At 39.4% G+C, this 23,730-nt stretch overlaps 1 protein-coding gene across 1 annotated transcript in view; it reads left to right on the top strand.

Annotated features, from left to right (window-relative positions):
* Window positions 1-1,144: 1,144 nt before the first annotated feature.
* LOC140190619 (glucocorticoid modulatory element-binding protein 1-like) overlaps window positions 1,145-23,730 on the top strand; it is a 35,280-nt gene continuing 12,694 nt past the window's right edge. The window contains exons 1-6 of the mRNA XM_072247334.1: window positions 1,145-1,429; window positions 5,091-5,179; window positions 15,208-15,320; window positions 16,005-16,108; window positions 20,163-20,320; window positions 21,858-21,983. Of these exons, the coding sequence (XP_072103435.1) occupies window positions 1,305-1,429; window positions 5,091-5,179; window positions 15,208-15,320; window positions 16,005-16,108; window positions 20,163-20,320; window positions 21,858-21,983 (715 nt within the window). The 5' untranslated portion in view covers window positions 1,145-1,304. The remainder of the gene's footprint in view (window positions 1,430-5,090; window positions 5,180-15,207; window positions 15,321-16,004; window positions 16,109-20,162; window positions 20,321-21,857; window positions 21,984-23,730) is intronic.

Genomic DNA, 23,730 nt, shown 5'->3' on the forward strand with positions numbered 1-23,730 from the left:
ATAAAACTGGAGGGAAAGAATTCTAATGAAGACGAAGGTCTCGCTCTAAGCAGGATCTGGAATTTGAATGTAGGCAAGGTGGGAGAGCAGAAACCTGATTGGATGAGGACTAACCAATCAGGAGGGACGGACTACTGGGGTTGTAAGTACTGGACTAGACATGTCCTGGCATCGAAATGTCGGTTATAATCAATCCCTGTATCCGGCTGGAAGCCTGAGAAGAGTTTATTAGTCTTATTCAAATCACAATGATTTGCAGAACATTTGCACGTGGGAATTTGAAGTGCTTTAGCTTCTCTTTTGGAATCTGAGCCATCAATATGGCAGTTTTGATACTTTACTGACCAATTGCAAATCTTCACTAGCAGCGCCAACAGTCTTTAAAGAATCAAAACAAAAATAGATTGACCAAGACCAGAGTTCTGCTGTCTCTATTTTGTTAGGAAATCCAAAGACAGCCAGACTCTCCAATTCAGTACCAATCTAGATGCACTGTAATTCATGCAATGCATGAAGTATTAAGGGTTGTAAGGGCAAGGGTTCCTCTATAGAATTATTTGTTCGTTCCATTTTGGGGTGAAACCTTACAAGTGAATCCAAAAACATTGTCACTGTTGTACATGTTACATGGCCTGCAGATTCGCCTGGATTTCTCAAATGATCTTTAGATTTTTTAAAAATGAGAATAGGCAAAAAGTGACAAAAGTTACGTGGCTCCAGGAACTCTTTCCTATGAAGTTGCAATTGTATATTGGTTTATTATTTTCACATGCAGTGAGATGAAGGGCAAAACGCTGTTTTACATGCCGTCCAGTTAGATCTTTTCAGCACACCAGTACATAGGAAGTGCAGGAGAAAAACAATAACAGAATATAGTTACAACTTTATACAGAAAGTGCAGTGCAAACAATCAGGTATAAAGCCATAAGCAAGTAGATTCTGAGGTCATGAAACACAGCTTGAATTGCTAATGGAACAGAAATAGTTCCAAAAATGGAAATACTGTCCATTCTTGCCTTAGTAACTTCACGCCAGTATAAACATGGCGGCGCTTAAGGTAGTCACAGTTAGTTGGAGCAGTGGAGGGTTCCGACGTCACATCTTGACGTTCTACGCGATGATGTCGCACGTCTTTGGCGCTGTCTGGAAGCCGTTAGTGACGGAAAAGCGCCGAAACAGCGACGGTGAGGCCTCGGCGATTTCTCGGTAGTTAGCGGCGCTCGGAGGCCGCGAGTGGGCCGGTGGGCCCGGCAGCCTTGCTCGCAGTCGGCAGTCGGTCATTTCGGGCGGAAATAGAGGGGAAAATGGCGAGCGCTGTGCCTGTCGGGGATGTGGTGGTGGTGGCGGCCGAGGCCACGAGCCTGGAGGGGGAGAGCTCAGAGGAGAACAAGACCCAAGTCATCCTGCAACTGCAGTCGGTGCAGCACGGGTAAGCGAGGCCACAGGCCCGGGCCCAGGGGCTTCAGTCCACGGCAGCACACTCCCCATCAAAGCCTCGGCGAGCAGGGCTCACATTCAATGCATTAATAGATACGTATGTAAATAAAATAACCTAAAACCATTAAAATATTAAACTTTTAGTGCATGAGGATAGTTTTAAATATCACTAAATACTAAATCGTTCATTATAAATGTAAATAGATTGAAGAATGTCCATTTGAACATGAAGTTCTTCAAGTTAATTTGCGGAAATGTAAACAGCTAAATATTAAAATAAACATATTCAAAGCAATACACAAATGCTGGGGGAGCTCAGCAGGTCAGGCAGCATCTATGGAAATTAACATCGATTAACAGTCGATGTTTGGGGCTGGGACCATTCAGGACTATATTTCATACTTTGGTTTATACATTACTCTAAACAGCTTATTAAAATATGAAGAAAACTTTGCAATGAATTAATGTAAAAACTTGAATTATAAATGTAGTGAAGAAATCCAAACTGGAAAACAGCATTATTAAAGCCAATTTCAAATTTAACTGTAAATATAAGAAGTATTAGCCATGTAATTCTGATAGGGTAAAATAGTAACCTATTAGAATAACCTATTATAAATAGGATTGATTATCATTTTAAAATGAGTTTGTAAAGAGATTGTTTCCTGTTTAAAATCTGCTGTTAGAATATGAGACTAAAGAATGAATATGCTGTAAATATATTGTGCTCTGGGCAGTATTATGAAGAGCTCATGCTTCTGGGAGAGGGCTACATAAATTTAAGTTGATCGCTAGTAAATCTAATAGGGAGTTGAAAAGAAAGCCTTCTAACAAGAGTTACTTCCTGGAGTGGTTCTCTTGGATGATCATTTTAAGGAAAAGCTACGTGAATGCCTTGGGGAGAAAAGAACAGGTTATGTTATTTGAGCTGGATGAAATCAGGTGGGACAAGGTGCTATGGTGTATAAACACAGACCAATTGGGGTTAATGGCCTGTTTCTGTAATTGTAAAATCATATAAAATCAAACACGTAGTTGAATGCAACTTTTAAAGCTCTATTGGCAAAGCATTATATACCAAACCTGACTTATAAATACTGTATAAAATACAGATTATCTAAAATTAAATGTTTTAAGGTAAGCTTAAATTCTTATAGCTAATTTGTTAATATTTGGTAAATGTAATCTGAAATCACATTTAAAGTCCTATATATGGTACTGTATTTACAGTGCAGGTATATTTGAAATGTTACATGTAGAAAATTCAAAGTCGATGTCCCCCTTTGGACTACTGAGCACAAGATCTAAGGTGTCAGAAAGAACAACACACAGTTGGAATTACCACCTTAAGTCCAGGTCTTCTGGAGTAAATTGAAAAAATTCTATACCTGTTGGAAGTTATGTACAAGTGAGTACTGTGTGTCAGCCAATATAAATCATTCAGCATTATTGGTCAAAACAGATGATCTGCTCATTATCTTATTGTGCAATATTCCCTACAGGTCAGGCAGAAAATAGTTTTAATTGGCTGAAAAACACTTAGATGTGTTTTGGGACCAGGATCCAAACTTTCTATTCAAATCATGCTTTTACAATTCACCATATTATAGTTACCCACGTTGCCTTCAGCCTTCTTGACTTTACATTGGATGAAAATGTCTTTGACAGTTATTTCATTTACCTTGGAGCAATTAGAAATGCCTGATCAAGTTCCATATTACTGACTTCCAGCGCTTTTTGCATTTTGACCGGTCATCTTCAGGAACAATTACAGTGCCGTAATTTGGAGACCGGACCATGGAAAGAAGAGTTGGGGAATATATTACTAGAATAACATTGGAATCAGTATTGTTCACTATAAAATGATTGGGATGCAAAATATCGCTGGCAGTGGATGCTCCTGAGGGAGGGAAATCTGATATTGTTAGGCTTGTCCTATCCATTATGATTCTGGGATGCTGCATCATGCCACTTGACTATTAGACCCGTCACAAAATGTCAGGAGAACTGGGCAGGTCATCCAGTATCAACAAGAGTATACCCAGAGCACTTGGTCCTGCAAAATTCCCTTACATGAGTAGCTGAAGTGAGAGAGCTGCCTTGCACGTTATTTGAAACAATAGCCTGACTTGATCATGCTTATTGTTTTAGCCAACGTCCAAGACTAGCTTCAGTGACATAGTTGGAATTGACTACAGCATCTGCAAATTGCTTAAAGCTTTTTTTGTAGCATGGAATGAAGCCTGCTAGACTGTTTATTATCAATACATAGCTGTATAGAAAGCCCTGAATTATCCTCATTTACTTCCACATCGAGCCCTATTTATGTTGAAAGCAAATGCATGTTAAACCATCCATTGATGATGCCACCTTAAAGCATATACCCACAAGTTCTTGGCACCATTAGCTATCCAGAAGCCTTACTGGACCAATAAAATGCTGTCTTGATCTAAGTTGGAAGGGGACAGTGGAATTTTGTCGTGTTTTGCTCATCAGAGTTGTCCAGTATATCAGGCCATTATCTGGAATGATGCTAGGAACAGCACATGAAGCTGTGATGTGACAGATGTTGTAAGTACATCATGGGAACCCTCTGCTCCATTCTATGCTTGAGGGTTAGTTGGTCAAGTGGAGATGATAAATGGAAATTGGCTAATCCATTAAATATTTCCAGGAAGCATACTGATATTTCTGAATGCATTTATTCCAAAGGCTTGCCAAGGTGTTTATCATGGTCCATACATATGTAAAGTAATAATTTTGCTAAGATACTGAAGAACTTGCCTTTAGACCTGACACAGCAAAATGACCTAAAATGAAGAGCATTTCAGAGGTCAGTTTCAACAGGTTTAATGAAGTTCATTGGGTAGATGAGGCTCATTTTATTTCAGCATCATTTGCCATTTAAATGCTGTCATTATCAATATGATATTGGTGGATAAGAGGATTGAAGTGACTGAGAGAATGGGAGAAATCCCTTCTGTGTCAGAAGTCTGTAAATTGAAGTCTTACACTAGTAGTGATCTAGGTTAGTGTTAGAGTGCAGTAGAATGTCTTGCTGTACTTTAGTCCAGATATAAAGACTATCCAAGTTCCCATGGCACTGTTTCAAAATGGAGTTGGACTTGATTGGTACTGTAACCAAAATTCTTTCTCTGCAAGAGATGCAGCCACAAATAATTCATTCAGTATAGTATTGAGAGAAGTTTTATGTGTTGAGATGCTATTCAAATGAGTATTTTTAATATAATATATCAGTACCTTATGATTGATTCTCAGTCTTGCATTACATGCATTACTGTTCTTCAGAATTTGAAATATATTTTTCAGACAGCTGCAAGTTTGGCTAGATTAAGTCTTTTTCCATTCTGAAGGGCGAGGGTTTATGTTTGCTTAACATATTGGTTTCTCAGGGATACTTGGGGATCTTTTACTGCAGTTGTGGTGTGAACTGGACAAAGAGTAAGTAAATTTAATAGTTGCCCACACCAGCATAAATTCAATATATGGACATCAAACTTGAAGAATTTTTTTCTCTCAGAATCCCCAGAGGCACGACTATATGTTCTGTCCAAGCTACTTTTTATTTGTCTTTGTGTAGTCAGTGAGTTCTTTCTTTCGGCTCTAATGCCCATTTGAAATTATTTCAATAGAATGTGTGAAGAAGGAACTGAGTCGAACTGCAATGCTTCAGTTGTTACTGTGGAGACTCACACTTTACAGAAGTTAGCAGATGGTGAAGGTAAGAGTTTGAGAACTTATCCTTCTCTTTGTTATTGTTGTGTGCTTCTATTGTTCGCATGATTTGTTTTTTTTCTCTGTGCACATTCGGGTTCCATTTAATCAAACATTGTTGAGATAAAACTTTTGTCTTCAAGTATCATATCCACTGAATGCTGAGTTGAACAATTTATGAACGCAGCAATTTTTAAAACAACTCATTAAACTTGTCAGGTAAATGTATGAGTGGTTATGGTGGTAACCTGTAAACTTAAAAAGGATAAAAGGATAGAAATTACAGAATTTAGAGGATAGAAGGATGCTGTTTTTCCCTAACATTTGTTGGAATCAAAATAAATAACATTTCAATGACACTCTGACCTCAGATAATACCTTGAAGGTACATATGTGACAGTTTCCTAAGTAGTGTCATTCAGTAGCTCAGGCCATTTGCCATTCTCTGGGCCCTGAGTTGGCCCGTCCTGGTGCTGGAAGCCTGTCTGGGTGTGTGAATGGAAAGGTCGGGAAAAGGGCTTGTTTTGTTCTTCTTGCTGCCTGTGCTGTTCTTTGGAGCATTGTTGCCATGATGTGTGGTGACACTTGCGGGCTGCCCCCAACATATCCTCAACACAAATGAGACATTTCCCTGTATATTTTGATATACATATGCTAATCAGAATCGGAATATTTTTCGAACTTTAGCAAATGCTGCAACTTGCCTAAGTTGCTTCAAATTCTGCTTGAAGTGTTACTATCTTGACGTTATTAGTTATAGTGATGGGGTTAGTTATGTTTGTGTAAAATGCTTAAAATAATTTTTTTTAAACACAAGCACCAATGTCATAGAATGTTTATTTGTGAAATTGCATTTGTTCTGTGATTTCATTATATACTGTGATTTCTACAGACATTTCATCATTCATGGGAGAACCTGTCCTTTATTTTTATGGATTCCTGGGGCTTTTTCAGGAGATGTTTCCTACCATAATATGTATCAAAAGTTCAATTTGTTGTCATGGCAAAACCCTAATTTTTTTTTTATTTAAGTACAATTGTGAACAATAGCCAGATCAGAAGTGCTGATCAAGTTAAATAGTTCTCAAAGAGAACTCTGATAGGCCAATCAGATAGTTCACTGCTGCTCAGCAATAGAACATAAAAAAATCATGTGTACAATTAAAAAACATTAAAGAATAGTAGAATTACTGGAGTCATGATCATGATGAGGTCTGCTGGAGAGAGACATTTGTACACATGCTGTCCTCCGTAATTCAAAGAGATTGAAGGATAAGGTTGCAGGGTGACAAAACGTGGCAGGAGCACTTGGAACTAAAAACTAATCCCTACTGGGAGAAAACAGTACCTGTTCTTTCCGCACTGTTCTCCAGCAGTTTAAAGACTAAGTTCAGCCGGAACATAACTCACAAGTGCTCTTGAAAGTCAGGTATTAACCCTACCTACCAACAACCAAGCATTGCCATCTTGGTCCCCTTCATGGTAGCTTGGCAAGTCAAGTCACTTTTTATTGTCATTTCGACCGTAACTGCTGGTACAGTACACAGTAAAAACGAGACGACGTTTTTCGGGACCATGGTGCTACATGAACAATACAAAAACTACACTGAACTACGTAAAAAACAACACAAAACTACACTAGACTACAGACCTATCCAGGACTGCATAAAGTGCAGGCATTACAATAAATAATAAACAAGACAATATGCATTGTAGAGGACAGTAGGTTGATGTCAGTCCAGGCTCTGGGTATTGAGGAGTCTGATGACTTGGGGGAAGAAACTGTTACATAGTCTGGTCGTGAGAGCCCAAATACTTTGGTTCCTTTTGCCAGATGGCAGGAGGGAGAATTTGTATGAGGGGTGTGTGGGGTCCTTCATAATGCTGTTTGCTTCATGGATGCAGCGTGTGGTGTAAATGTCTCTATTGGCAGGATGAGAGACCCTGACGATCTTCTCAGCTGACCTCACTATCCGCTGCAGGGTCTTGCGATCCAAGATGGTGCAATTTCCGAACCAGGCAGTGATGCAGCTGCTCAGGATGCTCTCAGTACAGCCTCTGTAGAACGTGGTGAGGATGGGGGGGGGGGTGGGAGATGGACTTTTCTCAGCCTTCGCAGAAAGTAGAGACGCTGCTGGGCTTTCTTTGCTATGGAGCTGGTTTTGAGGGACCAGGTGAGATTCTCTCGCCACGTGAACACCTTCATAACACCTTTATGAAGAAGCATGTGACTTCCCTCCCAGAAATGATAGGTGTTTGTGCACTCAACTCTTGAAGGCTTGGACCCCATCGTCGCAAATGTTTCCAACCACAGCATCTGGAAGGCTGTTCCAAATTCTGATAGCACAGTGAAGGAAGCTTCTATCCAGTGTGTAGGTTCTCACATCAGGCATAGAAACAACATGAGCAGGCATAGATAAACTTAATCGTGTGGTGCGCCATCTTTCATAAGATGAAGGCAGCATGGCGCGAAGGTCTGCAGGGCTGTAGCTGGTGTGCATTTTATACAGTACAGTAGCTGCAGCAACCTGTCATCTGTGGTGTAAGCTACTGATGGCTAGCTTCTCATGAGCTGTGGCTTCATCTACACCTATAATCCTGAGAGCCTTTCTTTGAATGGAATCAAGCTGGCTGAGGACACTCTGAGGCATTCATCCATGATAAGTTGTGCTGTTTCTTCGATTTTGCTCTTTGTTGACTTTGAGATCAGTTGGAGAGTAGGGCTCTGGCACTCGTTTCAGTTCCCTAATATTAAAAAATTCAGCAAATCAATGTTCCACTTGTTCACTGAGTTTAACAAAATGCTCCTAGCTGGCATATTACTTTGGATCTACTCGATCTCTTTTGTAGGTAGTAGGTTTGCAGTTAGGACTTGTGCTCAAAATGAACCCCCTTGTGTTGAGAAAAGAAAAAAACAAAGAAGTTATCTGTGGTTATCCTTTTGAGATTGCTGTATGGTCATCTTTGTGTAAAAAAAAAAGGTGATGTGCGGACAGGTGAGGAGAGGTTTCTTTACTCAGTGTTATAAATCTCAAGAGGGCTGTGATGCTGTATTGTTGCTTTATCCAAAACTGAGGTCTGTAGATCAGTAGGACATTGAAGGATATGTGGGTTTGGTAAGAACGCAGATGAGGTCCAGGTACTGTCATGATCTTATTCAATGACCAAGGGACTATTGGTTCCTTCCTGTTTTGCTGAGGTGCTCTATCTCAACAAGAATCTGTGTGGATGTTCTGTTATAGATAGCAGTATGTTTTTCACTGACTTTGGGTGAAGCTTTAGTTATGAGAATAGTGAAGCACAGAAGTGATTCATTCATACTACTGAGACCACACCAGCTCTTTCACTGAATCTCTATAATTATTTTTCTTTGTATTTAACCATTTCCCCTCACACTTTGAAATGTTTATTTAACACATTAGATGGGCAATTTCAAATCTTTGGCCCTTGAACATCAAATTTCAGCCAGTGGTGCTCATGAATTAGTCAGTTAGCCTAACCTCAGTGGCTGGGAAGGTGTTGGAGTTTATTATTAAGGATGAGGTTTTGGGGTACTTGGAGACTAATGATAAAATAAGTCAAAGTCCTCATATTTTTTGTAAAGGGAAATTTTGCCTGAGAAATGTGTTAGAGTTCTTCGAGGAAGCAACAAGCAGGGTGGACAAAGGAGAGGCAGTGGATGTCATTTATTTGGACTTTCAGAAGGCCTTTGATAAGGCGCCATACATGAGGCTGCTTAACAAGATAAAATCCTGTGCCATGACAGGAAGGATACTGACATGCATAAAAGAATGGCTGACAAGCAGGAGGCAGCAAGTGGGAATAAAGAGGGCCTTTTCTGGTTGGCTGCCAGTGACTAGTGGTGTTCCTCGGGAGTCAATATTGGGACCTCTGCTTTTAACATTGTCAGTAATTTAGATAATGAAATTGATGGCTTGTGGCAAAGTTTGTGGATGATATGAATATAGGTGGAGGGGTAGGTACTGCTGAGGAAGCACTGCAATTGCAGCAGGGCTTAGACAAGTTGGAAGAATGAGCACAAAAGTCATAGATGGAATATAGTGTTGGGAAATGTATGATAATGCATTTGTAAAAGGAACAGAAGTGCAGATTATTATCCAAATGGGGAGAAAACTCAAAAATCAGAGGTGCAAAGGGACTTGGTCCTTGTGCAAGACTCCCAGAAGGTTAATTAACAGGTTGAGACTGTGGTAAAGAAGGCAAATGCAAAGTTGGCATTCATTTCAAGGGGAACAGAATGTAAAAGTAAGGAGATAATGCTGAGGCTTTATACGACACTAGTCAGTCCACACTTGGGGAATTGTCAACAGCTTTGGGCCGCATATCTCAAAATAAGTTATGAGGAGAGCTAGGGTGTTTCTCTTTGATGCAAAGGAGGATGAGAGGTGACTTGATAAAGGTGTATCAGATCATGAAAGGCATAAATGGAGGGGGCACCCAACACCTTTGTCCCAGGGTGGTGATGGCTAATGCCAGAGGACATTATTTAAGGTGAGTAGAGGAGATATCAGAGGTAGTTTTATGCAAAGTCATAGGTGCTTGGAACACACTGCTGAGGTGGTGGTAGGGGCAGATACAGTACTGTGCAAAAATCTTAGGCGCATCTATAATATAGCTAGGGTGCATATGACATGCACAGTACTGTATTTGTCAACGTGGAGCACAGTGTTTGTAAATCTGGTGGGAACAAAGAATGCTGGATCAAGGGTGGAGTGCAACAGGAGGGGTGTGGGACAGGTGGCTGAGGAGGAGTGCCAGGGGCAGGGGGTGCCGTGGGTGCAGGCACACCAGGCAAGGTCATTTGATTCCAGACAATTGGTTTATGATCATTACACAGTGTCTTTCTGGTGCTTCCTGCTCCCTCCACTCACCCTCACCCTTCCCACTCTCAGTCCACAATAGAGACCCATATTAAAATCAAGCTTATCACTCACAGATGTCATGATATTTGATTTTTTGCAGCAGCAGCATAATGCAATACAGAAAATTACTACACTACTGTACTAAAGTCTTGGGTGCCCTAGATATATTTATGTGCTAAGACTTTTGCACAGTACTGTACATTAAGAACATTTAAGAGACTGTTCTGGGTGAATGGAGGGTTACGAACTGTAAGGGATGGGTTAGATTGGTTGTGGCATAGGCTTCTATAGCTCAGCACAACTTTGTGGCGTGAAGGGCCTCTGCTGTACTGTACTGTTCTGTGTTCTTTCAGATGTGCTGATTAACAGTGACTCTGTCCTTGCAAGCATAAAAGACATCTCGGCAGAAATTTGAAAAAGAGAAATATTTAGACAAATGAATTAATTGAAAAATAATATTTTCCTTTAACTGTCATCAGTAAAATGAGTGATCTGGTCATTATTTCATTACTGTGTATGGAGCCTGGCGATGTGCAAATGAAAGGCTATTTTTCCTACATCATAGCAATAATTGTACATCATTACACGCACTGTATAAATGTCTCTCTTCTGTTCAAGTTCATTGAAACAATGCAGAGTGAATATGTTAGTCTCAGATCTGGATGCTGGAGACAAATCTCCTAAGTAGTGTTTTATTCTCTGATCTACAGCATTATAAGACTGAGTTTTAAACTGGCTAATGTAAGGTGGTATGGCTACTGTTTTGTTTCAAAGTTGATGGAAGTTCACGGTGTTGACGGGGAAAGGATTTCCACAATTACTTTGAGAAAACATTTAAACCTGCTTTTATCTTAAATAGAGATGATTTGTTCATTCTGTAAAATAGAAAAGCTTGTGGACCAGGAAGTTTAGATGACAGTTTGACAGTAGGTTTTGAAACCTTGCGCTGAGAAGACTTGGTGTTGTCTGAGTATTAGTTGAGAATGAAAGGTTCTTTGTGGTTCATAGTGCCCTTTTAATAACTTCTCATCACAGCTTCTACCTTGCTGTAATAACTTTTAAATAGTTCCCCAGTGTGATGAGATGGATCCTTGACCTCAGTCTACCTCAATATTCTTGCATTTTGTTTGCCTGTACTTTCTGTAGCTGTTATACTTTATTCTGCATTGTTATTGTTTTAACTTATGCTACCTCAGTATCCTGTGGAATGATTTGATCTGTATGAACAGTGTGCAAAATTGAGCTTTATTCACTGTATCTTGGTGCATGTGACAATAATAAACCAATACTAATACATGGTCTCTGTTGTGAGCCACATGTTGAATTATTGCTAATTGCTCTAGTAGGTTGGGCATCATTAATAACTGGCACACAATCAATCCAGTGTTTATAGGTATATAACTGCTAATGATGCTCTAGTTCTAAATGAACCTTCACTCATTACTTCAAAATAACCTCTTAAGTCACTGAAGGTGCTTGTAAGGTGCACAGTCCATCAATATGGCTGGCGTCTGGAGAGCATGTCAATGTGGGGCAACCAGGCTGTCGTGTTGGGCAGTAGACCAAGTCAGTGCAGAAACTGTGTCCTCAGGCACTGCTCTAGATTGAATGCTTCCCACCTACTTTACTGCTGGATCCAATTTGAAAATGAAAAAGCTAAGATGTGGTTGAGAATGAACAAGAAGGTTGAGAAATTAAAGGGAGAAAGAATTGAAGTGAATCCTGATTTTATATTTTATTTAAAAAGTTTTAATAATTCTGACTGTATATTTCCTTTATTTTGTCTCTTATTGGGTAGTGTTTTTCATAGTAGGGCCAGTGTAGAATGAGTTATGTGATAGACCCAGATTTGACTCCTAGGGCGTTCTGATTCTACCTGCAGAATTGAGACAAATACTACACAGGGACTTTGCCCCCATAGGTCAGTAAAGCAAAATCACTGTTTGTCGCACTTAGAATCATCTGGGATCTCCAGCTAGAGAGAATATGAATGACTTTTGAGTTTGTTTATGGTGCTCAGTGGTATGCTAGCTGGCCAAAGCTCTGTCCCACACCATAAGTGTGCCAGAGAGTACTTATTGCTTGTAGAACAGTAATTGTATGTGATGGTGCAATTATGTGAATCACAATATAGCACCATAATGTTGGAAAGAGGTAATGGACCATTTAGTATGAGTCTGATTAATAAGTAGTAGGGAATTGAACCAAAAGTGTTTTGCAATTATTTGAAATAACTAATATATCTAATAATGTGTTTGTTAAGTGAGTGGGTGAGAACGTGGCAGATGGAATATCTGAGTACACAAAAGTGGGAAGTCTTCCACTTTACACAAAGAAAAATCAGGTTCTGACTGGGTAGTTTTACTGAATCGCTAAGTGTGTGTGCGCGCGCACTGGTTCACATTGAAGGCATTTCCTCTCTCTGCATCTGAAGTTCCCTCTCTCATCTAAGAAGTAGTAAGCTGGCTTGCAAGTCCCCATGAAAAGAGGACATGGGGAAATTGTAAGACAGACTGTAGTTCAAAAGAGTAGTTTGGATGGTTATTAGAAATCAATGCTTCATTTAAATATGTACTTTTCTCTCCTGGTTTCTTGGAACTGTGTAACTTGTACTCCACTTTCTAGCTGCTGAATTTTCTTGTCAAAATACTGCTATATATGTTGGTTTTGATAAAAAGATTTTCGTTTGTCCTCTGCCTCTGTTTTTTGTCTGCTAATGTTTACACAGTGATGTGGGCAGTTTTAGGTTTGAAAGCACCGTAGTAATGCAGATTGTTGTGGGGGGGGTAGAGGGTGGTGTTGCTTTACCTTTTGAATGTGGCATAGTGTTTAATTTGATACCCAGAGTAGAAGATGCTCCTGGTTATGTCTAAGAGTCCCTGCAAAGTGTTGAATAACATAGAGAGTTGATTGTTTTGCCGTGTACTTTGGCATGCTGATAACTGAATCCTTACCTCCGACATATCAACCAAGATGACAAACTGGGACTCGGTGATTGCTCTGCTAAATTGTTGTGGCTCATTGCCACAGTGGGCTTTCATTTATATTCAGTACAAGATATTTAGAAGCAGTTAATGCAGTTTTTCCTGGCATGTACCTCTTACCCCAAGTAAAGAATATTTGCTTTGTCAAAGAAAGATTCCTGGATGTACAGGAGGAGTTGATTTGATACCTAAAGGAATTTGGCACATTGGAATCCAATGCCTCCTACCTGAGCAGTATATTGTTTAAATCCAGGCCAGTTTAATGCCGTAAAAAAAAATCATTCCCATTCAGCTGTGAAGGTTCTAAAATGAGTTACAAGACACAATCAACAGTCATTCAGTTGAAGTGTCACTCAAATATCACTGGATGTCATGTATTAGGAGGCTAAACTATTAAAATGGTACTATATATGGAGTAAGCAGTGATTGCTGTATTGGGCTGTGCTGTGGCTAGATGTTTGCATGTTTGATGGTAATAGTGTAGAAGGTGGGTTGTGCTGCATCTGAAACCCATGCTTGATGTAGCCATGTCCAAGAGCTTTTCAGTTGTTTTGTAGACTGGGGGATTGCAGAATCAGGATAGCGCACTGGCTGAGCGCTGGAGGTTTTTTAAAAAAGCAAAGGAGGAATGAAATGAGAGCAAAATAAGCAAGAAAGTAGTGAAGTTGTTTTTCTATTTGCTGTTGGGGGTAGATGGAACAAGCTGCCAGAGGAAGTGGTAGGAACAGTACAATTAGAATGTTTAAAATAGATCTAGGTAGGTATATTTATCAGAAGGGCCTACAGCGATTATAGACGGAATGCAGTCAAAAGTGACTGGGTCAGGTAGGCAGGGGGTATGGCTGAGTTCAAACAAAGGGCCTGTTCTGTGCTGTATGCCTGTACAATTTCTTTACTGTGCTATATTGGAAAGTATGTTGTGCTTATTTGGAGATGCCTGATTTTTATTCCTGCTTTAGTCCTCTTGTGCCGAATCCAGTCCTTGGGCCTTTATTGTTCTATTATGTTTCCGTAATGTTCCCTCTTCTAGTCCTGTAACCTGCCCAAGAACTCTATATGTCTTCATCATGCTTGGATTAACTGCTCTGCTTTCAACTGTCGAGACCGAAAGCTCAAGGTTTCTTTGTTAAACCTTCACTCGCTACTCATTTTTTTAATGTGTATTTTTAAATTTGTGTGATAGGAACTGGCAAACGCTAAGCTCTGAACTGGTCATTGGGCAAAGAGCTATAGATAGGTTTTGTTCTGCACTAAATGGAAATGGAAGATTGGTTCGAAAATAGGTTACAGCAGTTTTGGATGATATCCAGTTGATGTTCAAAGGGGTATTCAGAATAGTGATTTACTGCTGAGTTCCTCCAGCGTGTTTTGAGTGTTGCTTTGACCCCAGCATCTGTAGAGTATTTTGTGTTAGTGATTTATTGAAACAATTTCGATAAAAGACATCATCTCAGCTTAAAAGATCAGCTATTTAGGACTGAAGAGAAATTAATCAAGGCTAGTTTATCTTTGAAATCATCAGTCTCTGGCTATTAGTCTGTTGTCAGCTGAGCATACATTCCAAGTTTTTTGAAAATATTTTTTGGAACTTTTGGGATCATGATCAGATTATGACAGTGGGATTAAGGTGCTGCATTGGCTGTGATATTTAATAGTGCTACGTGCCCAAGTGACTTGCTTCCATTCTGTTTTTCTTTCTGCCATTAGTTCAGGATTTTAACTTGTTTTCCAAAGGGACGTAGAAATAATTATTATCAGAGACGTGGTCATTTTTTTTGTCCTAGTTTACTCCTCAGGGTATGAGTGTCATTGCCCATGCAAGCTTTTACTTCAATGTTACTTGGCCTTAATAAGGAGGTGGGTAGCAACTTTATTAATTTGTTGAAGTTAACCATGTTGCTTCGGGTCTGAAGCCACACATAGGTCAGAATAGGTAAAGATAGACATTTCCTTCCCAAAGGGATTCTGTTGTAAAAGTCAGCTGGTTCATCAGTCTGATTTATTCACAGTCCATTTCTGAAATCAACTAAATCACTAATAAATTGATTGCTATGCAGATCTAGCTCCTATAGTAGGATTTGAATAGGTTTTTGATTACTTGTCCAATATCATAACAACAATGGGTACCTAATGAGTGCTGTAATAAAATGTTTTTTTTAAACTTTCAGATATCTGCAATGAGGATGTTGAAATCGCTTATCCTATTACTTGTGGGGAAAGCAAGGCCATCTTAATGTGGAAGAAGTTTGTTTGCCCGGGGATTAACGTGAAATGTGTAAAGGTATGAACAGCATAAAAATGTTCTAGCTATAACTATTCTGGTATTTTCAATGAGTAATTGATGTGTTGCCTAATATTGTGATGAGTCAGAATAGCAAAGGGCTGTGGACTTTTGGCTGGTGCAGAATTGTGTCTCAAATGGCACAGGAATAAGGGTGGTGCAGTTAGATTAACCCTCTTTGACTTTAGTAGAGAAAATGTATCTCACTGCCTATTTCTTATTGTTCATACATTAATTTCTCCCACGCATGTAAAATGTGCTTCATGGCAGTGTTATGGAAAAGCTGCATTTGTAGTTTTGACTTGCAAATGAGGGGCAATCTTTTATCCATGTATGAAGATTTGGACCCCACCATGGGTCAGTTCTTTATTTGCAGCTGTCCTGTTTTGAAAGGTTGGTAAGCCCAATCTTGGATCACATGAGCTAGCATTCCTCAAGAATGTCTTCTGAGCAGTGAATCTTCAGAATTATTCATTTTAGAGTGCAAGGGTGTCAAAGTATGGGGAGTGAGTGGGAAAGTTACTGAACTCAAGATTCAATAATGCATGATCTTATTAAATGGTGGGGAAGGCTCAAGAAGCTAATTAATCTATTCTACTCCTGCTTATGTTTATGTTCCTACTACCAGCAGAGCTAATGGTTCAAATTTAAGCTGATTTCTTCTGTTTTTCTTTTGTTTTCTAGTTTAATGAGCAGCTCATAAGCCCAAAGCAATTTGTACACTTTGCAGGGAAATCTACTCTGAAAGACTGGAAAAGAGCAATTAGAATAGGTGGTGTAATGTTGAGGTTAGTATCATTTTTCCAGAGTTGTTGTTTTTGTTGACTGCTTCACTTATGTAATTTTGAATTACCATGTTGAGTAGTTGGTTTTAATTTTCAAAACACTTTTGTAATCTGAGAACTACTTTCAGCACCTTTGAATCTCTCAACCTTAATTGCTTATCATTTACCTACCATTCCTGGCTTTTCTCTCCTACTTTAATCACTTCCCCAGGCAAAATATTTTATCCCATTTTTTTTTGTTTAACTATTACTGCCACTTCTATTGAGGTTAAATGAGTAATGAATCATGAGTCCTACATTTGATTCCTGCCTATGGATTTGAAGAAGTGATACTTTGCTGTTGGTTGTAAACTTTATGATCTAGTGAATTATAAATAAAAGGCTGAAAATTCTCAGCAGATTAGGCAGCATCTGAAGAAAGTGAAACACTGTTTGAATCAAAAAGCTTTAGTCAGATCTAGGCAAAAGAGCTTATGGTCGACTGAGTCCTGCTATCAGCAATTCCCCTTAATCAATCAAACCTGATATGTCAGTGCAGTACTTAAGGAGATTTGCTGTTGCTAATATCGCTTTTCAGCTATACTAAACTGAAATGTCTTCATTTCAAGTTGATGTATAACATCCCATGCACTTATTTGAAGATGAGTACTGAGTAATTGCTCAAGTTTCTTGGCCATTATTTATTCCTCAGCCAAAAGAACCACACGCAAAAAAAAAAGCTGCTCATGACCTTATTGCTGTTTATAGACTATGGATATTCTTGGATCAAGAGATATAAAAGTGTAAAATTCATTGTTAAATGCACCCACCCTTTATCCATCTGTAATAGTTCCTGAAACTTCCACATTTGGATCAGCATTTTGTTCTTGTACTGCTACATTTTCAATGTCTTGATTTTTTTAATATGGCAAAGTTCCAAGTTTAGCAGCTGAATGATACTGTTCCTTTTGAGGAGTTCAGATGTCTGTTATGTAAATGCAAACATCTTGGGTTGTGAACTACGGGTTGTGACTTGCACCCAGCTTGTCAAAGAGACTCAGCTATACTACAAACATTTTAGATATCTATTATAGTACCTATCCTACCATCACTTATTTTCCTTTTCCCCCTCGTCAAGCCCCATCTGTTTAACCATCTCTAAATTTTCACCGTTTTCATATTTACTCATTCATTAATCAGTGATAAACTCTGCCAAGGATGTTATGCTGACTGGATGAACACATCCCTGACATGGTCCTTAGTGAACCAGCAATTCTATTTGCAATGCACTTGTCAATACTGCCACAGGGACTTTTGTGGTATCCTACACAGAATATGGGCTGACCGGTGATGAATTGGCATCAGTACTGGACCTTGAGGCAGATGGCTTTGAGTTGAGTCTGGCCAGGTCCCAACCTGGGCAGCAGCAATATCTGCATGGAAAAAAGACCTGGCAATCTACTTCTGTATCTTGCGAAGAAGACCCTACGGACAGCTACTGTGTCTATAGCATTGTCATGAGTCGATGGTGACTTGATGACACTCAACAACAACAACAACACAGGATATGCTCTATCCCATTCCCAATAAATTGCTTTGTGGTGTTGAGCTCTGATTTTAATCATGCGTTGGTTTAGTTTGCAGAATTTCCCCATAGTCCATTGAAATGGTTTTGGGCTCTGGCCCGTCACTGTTGCTTTGCCTGTAGTGTGGATTTTAGTTTGCGAAGCAGGTGGAACAAATGCTACAGAACTATCAGTGTATTCAACAGCTGAAGCCTTTTGACAGTGAGGTGGAAGGGTCTATAAGGTTGAGGCTTTATAAGGTGCTGGTGAGGCCTCATTTGAGGTATTGTGAGCAGTTTTGGCCCTTGTCTAAGAAAGGATGTGCTGATATTGGAGAGGGTTCAAAGGAGGTTCACAGATTCCTGGGGGATTGAAAGGCTTATATACAAAGCGTTTGATGGCTCTGGGCTGTACTCACTGGAAATCAGAAAAACGAGGAGGGATCTGATTGAAACCTATTGAATGTTGGAAGACCTCAATGGAGTAGATTTGGAGTGGATATTTCCCATGGTGGGGAAGTCTGAGACCAGAGGATACAGCCACAGAACAGAAGGACACCCATTTAGAATGGAGATAAGGAAGAATTTCTTCAGCCAGAGATTGATGAATCTGTGGAATTCGTTGCCATGGGCGGCTGTGGAGTCCAAGTCATTGGGTATATTTAAGGCAGAGATGGATAGATTCTTGATTACTTGGGACATGAAGGGATACGGGGAGAAGGCAGGAAATTGGGGCTGAGAAAGAAATGAATCAGCCATTTGAAATGGAGCAAACTTGATGGCCAAATGGCCTAATTCTGCTCCAATATCTTATGTCTTATGGTCTTTGAAGCAATTGATGTAGTATTAGGTGAAGAATACATATCATATTTTTGGTCTTCCAGAACTTTGCAGTCACTGTAGCTGTCTGAGATGATTGCACTGATCTGGACCCAAGCAGCTGCCTATCTTTGTGTCAAAAATGACTACTGCATTATTGTGAGGTGATCCACACTACCAGGTTAAAAGCTCTAGGAAATCCTTGAAGGAAAGTTTCAGGATGAGCTTAATTGGAATGAAATAGTGATCATCCTATGGATTGTGTATGTCTTTTATTTTCTAGCTTATTTATTTTTAAATTGAAAAGTCAGGTATTGGATTAAAATCTATAGTCCCAAATGTTATTAAAATTGCTTTTTATGATTTTAATCTTTATCAATTTAGTGACCCTTTCTATTTAAACTAAAGTTGAGCACCCCTTATCTGTAATGCTGGGGGTCGGAAGTGTTCTGGATTTCGGATTTTGGAATATTTGCACGTATGTAATGAGATACCTTGGAGATCCCAAGTCTAAACACAAAATCCATATGCATTTTCATATACAGCTGTACATATACTTTGCAGGTATCTATATAATTTTTTTAAACTTTGTGCATGAAACAATGTGTATATTGAACCATCAGAAAGGTAAGTTATCACTACCTCAGGTGGACAGTCAGTGACTGGCATCACCATCATTCCAGACTCTGAATTGATGTGCTGTTGGTAAGCAGTCTTTGTCTTGCACTTGTTTATCACACATATGTACTGCAGCAGCCATTCAGCATATTAGATTTTAATCGGTGACGACCTTGGAAAACTCATTAAAGAATTTCTCTGCTGTTTTGTGATCAGCAGGCACCTTATCACCACAAATTCTTAAAGATTTACTGCAGTACCTTTTCTTAATTTCTGCAACCAGCTGCTGAATATTCGCAATTAACTTCAATACTCAGCTTGTTGTGGTAGATCTTTGCTTGTTTTCATGGTAAGCATACTGTTAAGCAGCGTATTTTCACTTCAGCGCTAACTAATCCACTCTCTCGATACACAATCAGGATCTTAATTTTTCACTTTATGCAGTGTTTTTCTATTTCTCATTAACTTTTGTTCATTACATATATGAGTTCTCTTCTTAGAACTGTGGTGCCTGGAACTTTGTTTTATGGAATTTTCCATTTGTGACGTCATGTCAGCGCTTTTAAAAAAAAAAAATCAGGTTTTTGAATTTCAGATAAGGGGAGATCAACCTGTAGTAGATTATAGAAACATTAAGAGTTCCATAACCAAGAAAAAAATGGCCCCTTTTTCGGGCAGGCAATACTTTCTTATCTCAAAAGGGAAAAGCTTTTTCTATTTGCTCTATATATTAAAACAATTAGAATAACATTAACTCTGATTATCACAATAAATAAATGTTTGTTTTTCTTTCAGATACAATATTTTAAAACTATTTAGTTCCTCCTTTGTTTATCTCGATCTTTACAATTTTCTCCTCTTCAATATCCATCGTTTCCATTTGGAAGGTTGCAATTATCAGATATTGGTTTTTTTTTTTGGAATCAAGAAAAGGGGAAGGAGCAAAAGTGAGTACCAGCTCAGCCAAGATCCTATTACAGGATAAAATCTAAAATGGAAATCAAAGACCTTGGCGTTTGGCATGCTAGAAGGGGCTCTATGTATTGTGTGTCTAACATATGGTTGCATTATTGGTAGGAAGATGATGGATTCTGGGCAGTTGGACTTTTTTCAACACGATAAAGTCTGCACCAACACCTGCCGCAGCACGAAGTTCGATCTTCTGATCAGTAGTGCTAGGGCACCAGTTCCCAGTCAGCAGAGCAATGTGATACAGACTCCAACCTCTATTGAAGGTAAGTGTAACACCACAATGATGCAGTGAAAGGACTATGAGTGATGGAGATGTACAGTGATGGTAGAAAAGGTTGCAAATTCATCAGGGAGCTGTGAATTGTGTGCAATTTCCGTAGCCACAAGGAGGCTGATAAACCTGATAAAATGCAAGCTATGTTGAGTGTAACCAAAAAAAAACCTCTGGGATTGGAATGATCAGGTGTCACGTGAAAGTCTTCAGCAAAAATCCTGTTGGAATGCTGAGTAAGTGACATGTCTCAGCATTTCATGTTTTTGGCATTTACTGTTTACATCCCCTGTTTCAATAATGTTAGTAAACTTTTATTCTACTGACCATGCATTCAGGCTGCACTATGGCGGTTGAGAGTTTGAGCTGTTCTTTGTAAGTAACTCAAGTTAAGGTTTCATTATAAATTAGGGGTGGAAACGTGTTGTCCTTGTCCTGCCTTGCCAATATTAATCTATTTCTACATGGACATAGTTCATTTAATATTGAGGCCACTTAAAAGTGCGATGAGTGAACCCTAATGGCAACAGGGCACTATTGCATCTAGCAATATAGGATAGAGGGCAGCATTCAGTAAGGAGTTGATATGATCTCCACTCCTTGGGTTGCCTATGTCCCAGCCTTGCATTATAATATGAGATAATGCAGACTAAATGTATTTACAATACTTGTGTAAAGCCTAATGCAGAGTGAATTCTGTGGCTGGAATGTCTGGAGCAGTAGTTGGTTGAAGGGCTGCCTAATGTTAGCAAATTGGACCTCGTGGCATCCCCTACCTACCTCATTCTTTAACATTTGTTTGTCAGCTGTGCACTGTATTGTTTAAGTGGACGTTGGGCCTTCTGGCTCAGTCATACAGTACTCTGCATTGTTTTTCATGTAGATTACTTACTGAAGTATAGAAAATATTTACAGGTTAGAATTGCGTATTTAAGATGGATCATTGCAGTTTGATAGATTGGGGTGGACTGGGGTTATGCAATTAAACTACGCCTAAAGTAGGAATAGGCTAGATGTTAGGCGGTTCTCTTTTTTCCTAGAGAGTAGTGAGCTTCTGGAATGCATTGCCGGTTGGTGTGCTGGGTGCTGACTCTCTGCAGGCCTTCGTGAGAGAGGGAGAGAGAGCTGGACCGATCCCTGGCTGGGACTGAGATCACATCATATAGAAGGTAAGTCAATTAGCAGTTAACTGTATTGCTTAAGTGGGTCAGAAAGGAATTTCCCGTGGTAAATTACCCTCTCCTGACCACTCCAACCATGTATTGGTCATTTTTTTTGTGACCTTAAATTAGATGTATGTTGACAGTGAATTGAATTGTTGTTCTGCTCCAGGTGTCATGAGTGTGGTGCAGACTTGTTGAGTCAGCGAGTTTTCTTCTGGTTTCCATTTCCATATGTAGGATTGTGTGAGTTGGTAAAGGGTAGTGCAGGCAGGTTGTAAATGAAGCAATCTGACTCTGAGGAAAGGGCTTCAATTTGGTAATAACATTTATTTAACTTGTATGCTCTAAGGACTGTTGATTTTTCAGGCAATGGGACACACATCACCGTATCCGAAGACAATACTGAAGAATGCATTGAGTGGAGTCCAGCTCTTACCACAGTGGCAGTTACTACAGAGGATCTAAACAGGAAAGATGGTGAAGAAATCTCTGGTAATGTTCAGGTTTTGAGTTAGTAGTTGTTTTGATTGCCTTGTTGGAATGATATCTTTTTTCAATAAAATTGTTTGTCTGCTCTGGTTATAAAGTGCAGTCTCCCATAATGCTGAAGCAAATACAAGCACTTTCCCATTAACTCTGAAGGCCAACAAGTTCATACTGAAATTCTCTCTCCTTTCGGTTTATCTCGAGTAGGAAAGGATTAAAGTCAACTGGCCTCTCCACTTACCTTAGAAGCCACAAGTCTACTGTGGAAGCAAATCATCCTCCATCCCAAGGGACTGCCTAAGAAGAAGAATAAAGTTGTATCAGTTGATAATACAATGCTGTGGTCAATGTCTCTGTCCAGCATCTGAACACAATAAGCAGTGTTGAGAGAGTGCTGCCTTATCAAAGAGGTATTGTCTTTGAAGAAGACATTATTGATGTCTCATTTACCTCTACTGATTTCTTGCCCAGTATCTTTCATTAAGATAACACCACCAAGACAGGTTTTGATTTTAATCTCATTTATTTAAGTGACTGCTGTGCATTAACTGCCTACATAGTGTAAGTGGCAGCACTTCAAAAATAATTCATTTCTGATTACCTCCTCAGGCAAGTCCTTGGATCTGAAAAGGCAAAATTTTAAGTATAGTTAGAGTCATTCTATTAATTTTTCAACACTTTTGACTAAGGTGCTACTGCTGAAAACATAAAGCAACTGATGAGTCTTGGACCGGTATTCACTGTACTTGGGCCGAGCAAGTGGATATTCATAGTCCAGATTTAAATGTGAAATTATAAAATTCAGTGAACATGAGTTGAAAAAACAATGCCAAGGCATAATGTGTAGAAACAGTCATTCTCCAAAGGAGGCCATTTGGCACTGTTCTTGTGCAGGGTCTTTAAAAAGAATTGTCACTTAGTCTTCCCTTTCTATTTCTTCTCCTATAGCCCTGTAAATACTTCCTTTCCAGTTGTGTTTCTACACAAAATTATAAAGAGTTCAAAAGTCTCGGTGAGTGCCCAGTGGATTCATTGATAGGCCACTAAACCATTTTCTGGTTCAATCTCTAGTACGGTCTGATCCAATCACTTTGATTTTATCTAGCAGCAGGATGCTGCAATTGTGTTCAGTGCTCCAGGTCTGTGGAGGAAATAGTGGAACACAACTGCAGTAAGCCAGTCAATACGAATAGTGATAATTTTTAATATCATTAGGCTGAATTGTGCCTACTCACTTGCTGCTTGTGCTGTTCTTTGGAGCCTGGGTGTCCTTGGGTAGCTCGTACCTCACTGTTGCAAAGCAGTAGAAATTGAAGCTATATCCCTGAACTGACTTTGGCCTTTTGACAGTGTGATACTAACAGAACCCTTTAAGCTGTTTTAAAATATCTCTCATAATCAGAAATATTCAAAAGCGAAAGCATTTGTTTATGACACAAAGGTTGGGGGTGTTGTGGATAGTGTGGAGAGCTGTTGGACATTACAGCGAGACATTGATAGGATGCAAAACTAATCTGAGAAGTGGCAGATGGAGTTCAACCCAGATATGTGTGAAGTGGTTCATTTTGGTTGGTCAAATATGATGGCAGAATATGGTATTAATAGTAAGGCTCTTGGCAATGTGGAGGATCAGAGGGATCTTGGGGTCTGAGTCCATAGGACACTCAAAGCTGCTGCACAGGTTGACTCTGTGGTTAAGAAAGCATATGGTGCATTGGTCTTCATCAGTCGTGGGAATGAGTTTAGGAGTTGA

Source organism: Mobula birostris, chromosome 30 (assembly GCF_030028105.1).
Source record: "Mobula birostris isolate sMobBir1 chromosome 30, sMobBir1.hap1, whole genome shotgun sequence".
In the NCBI taxonomy this organism is placed as follows: domain Eukaryota; kingdom Metazoa; phylum Chordata; class Chondrichthyes; order Myliobatiformes; family Myliobatidae; genus Mobula; species Mobula birostris.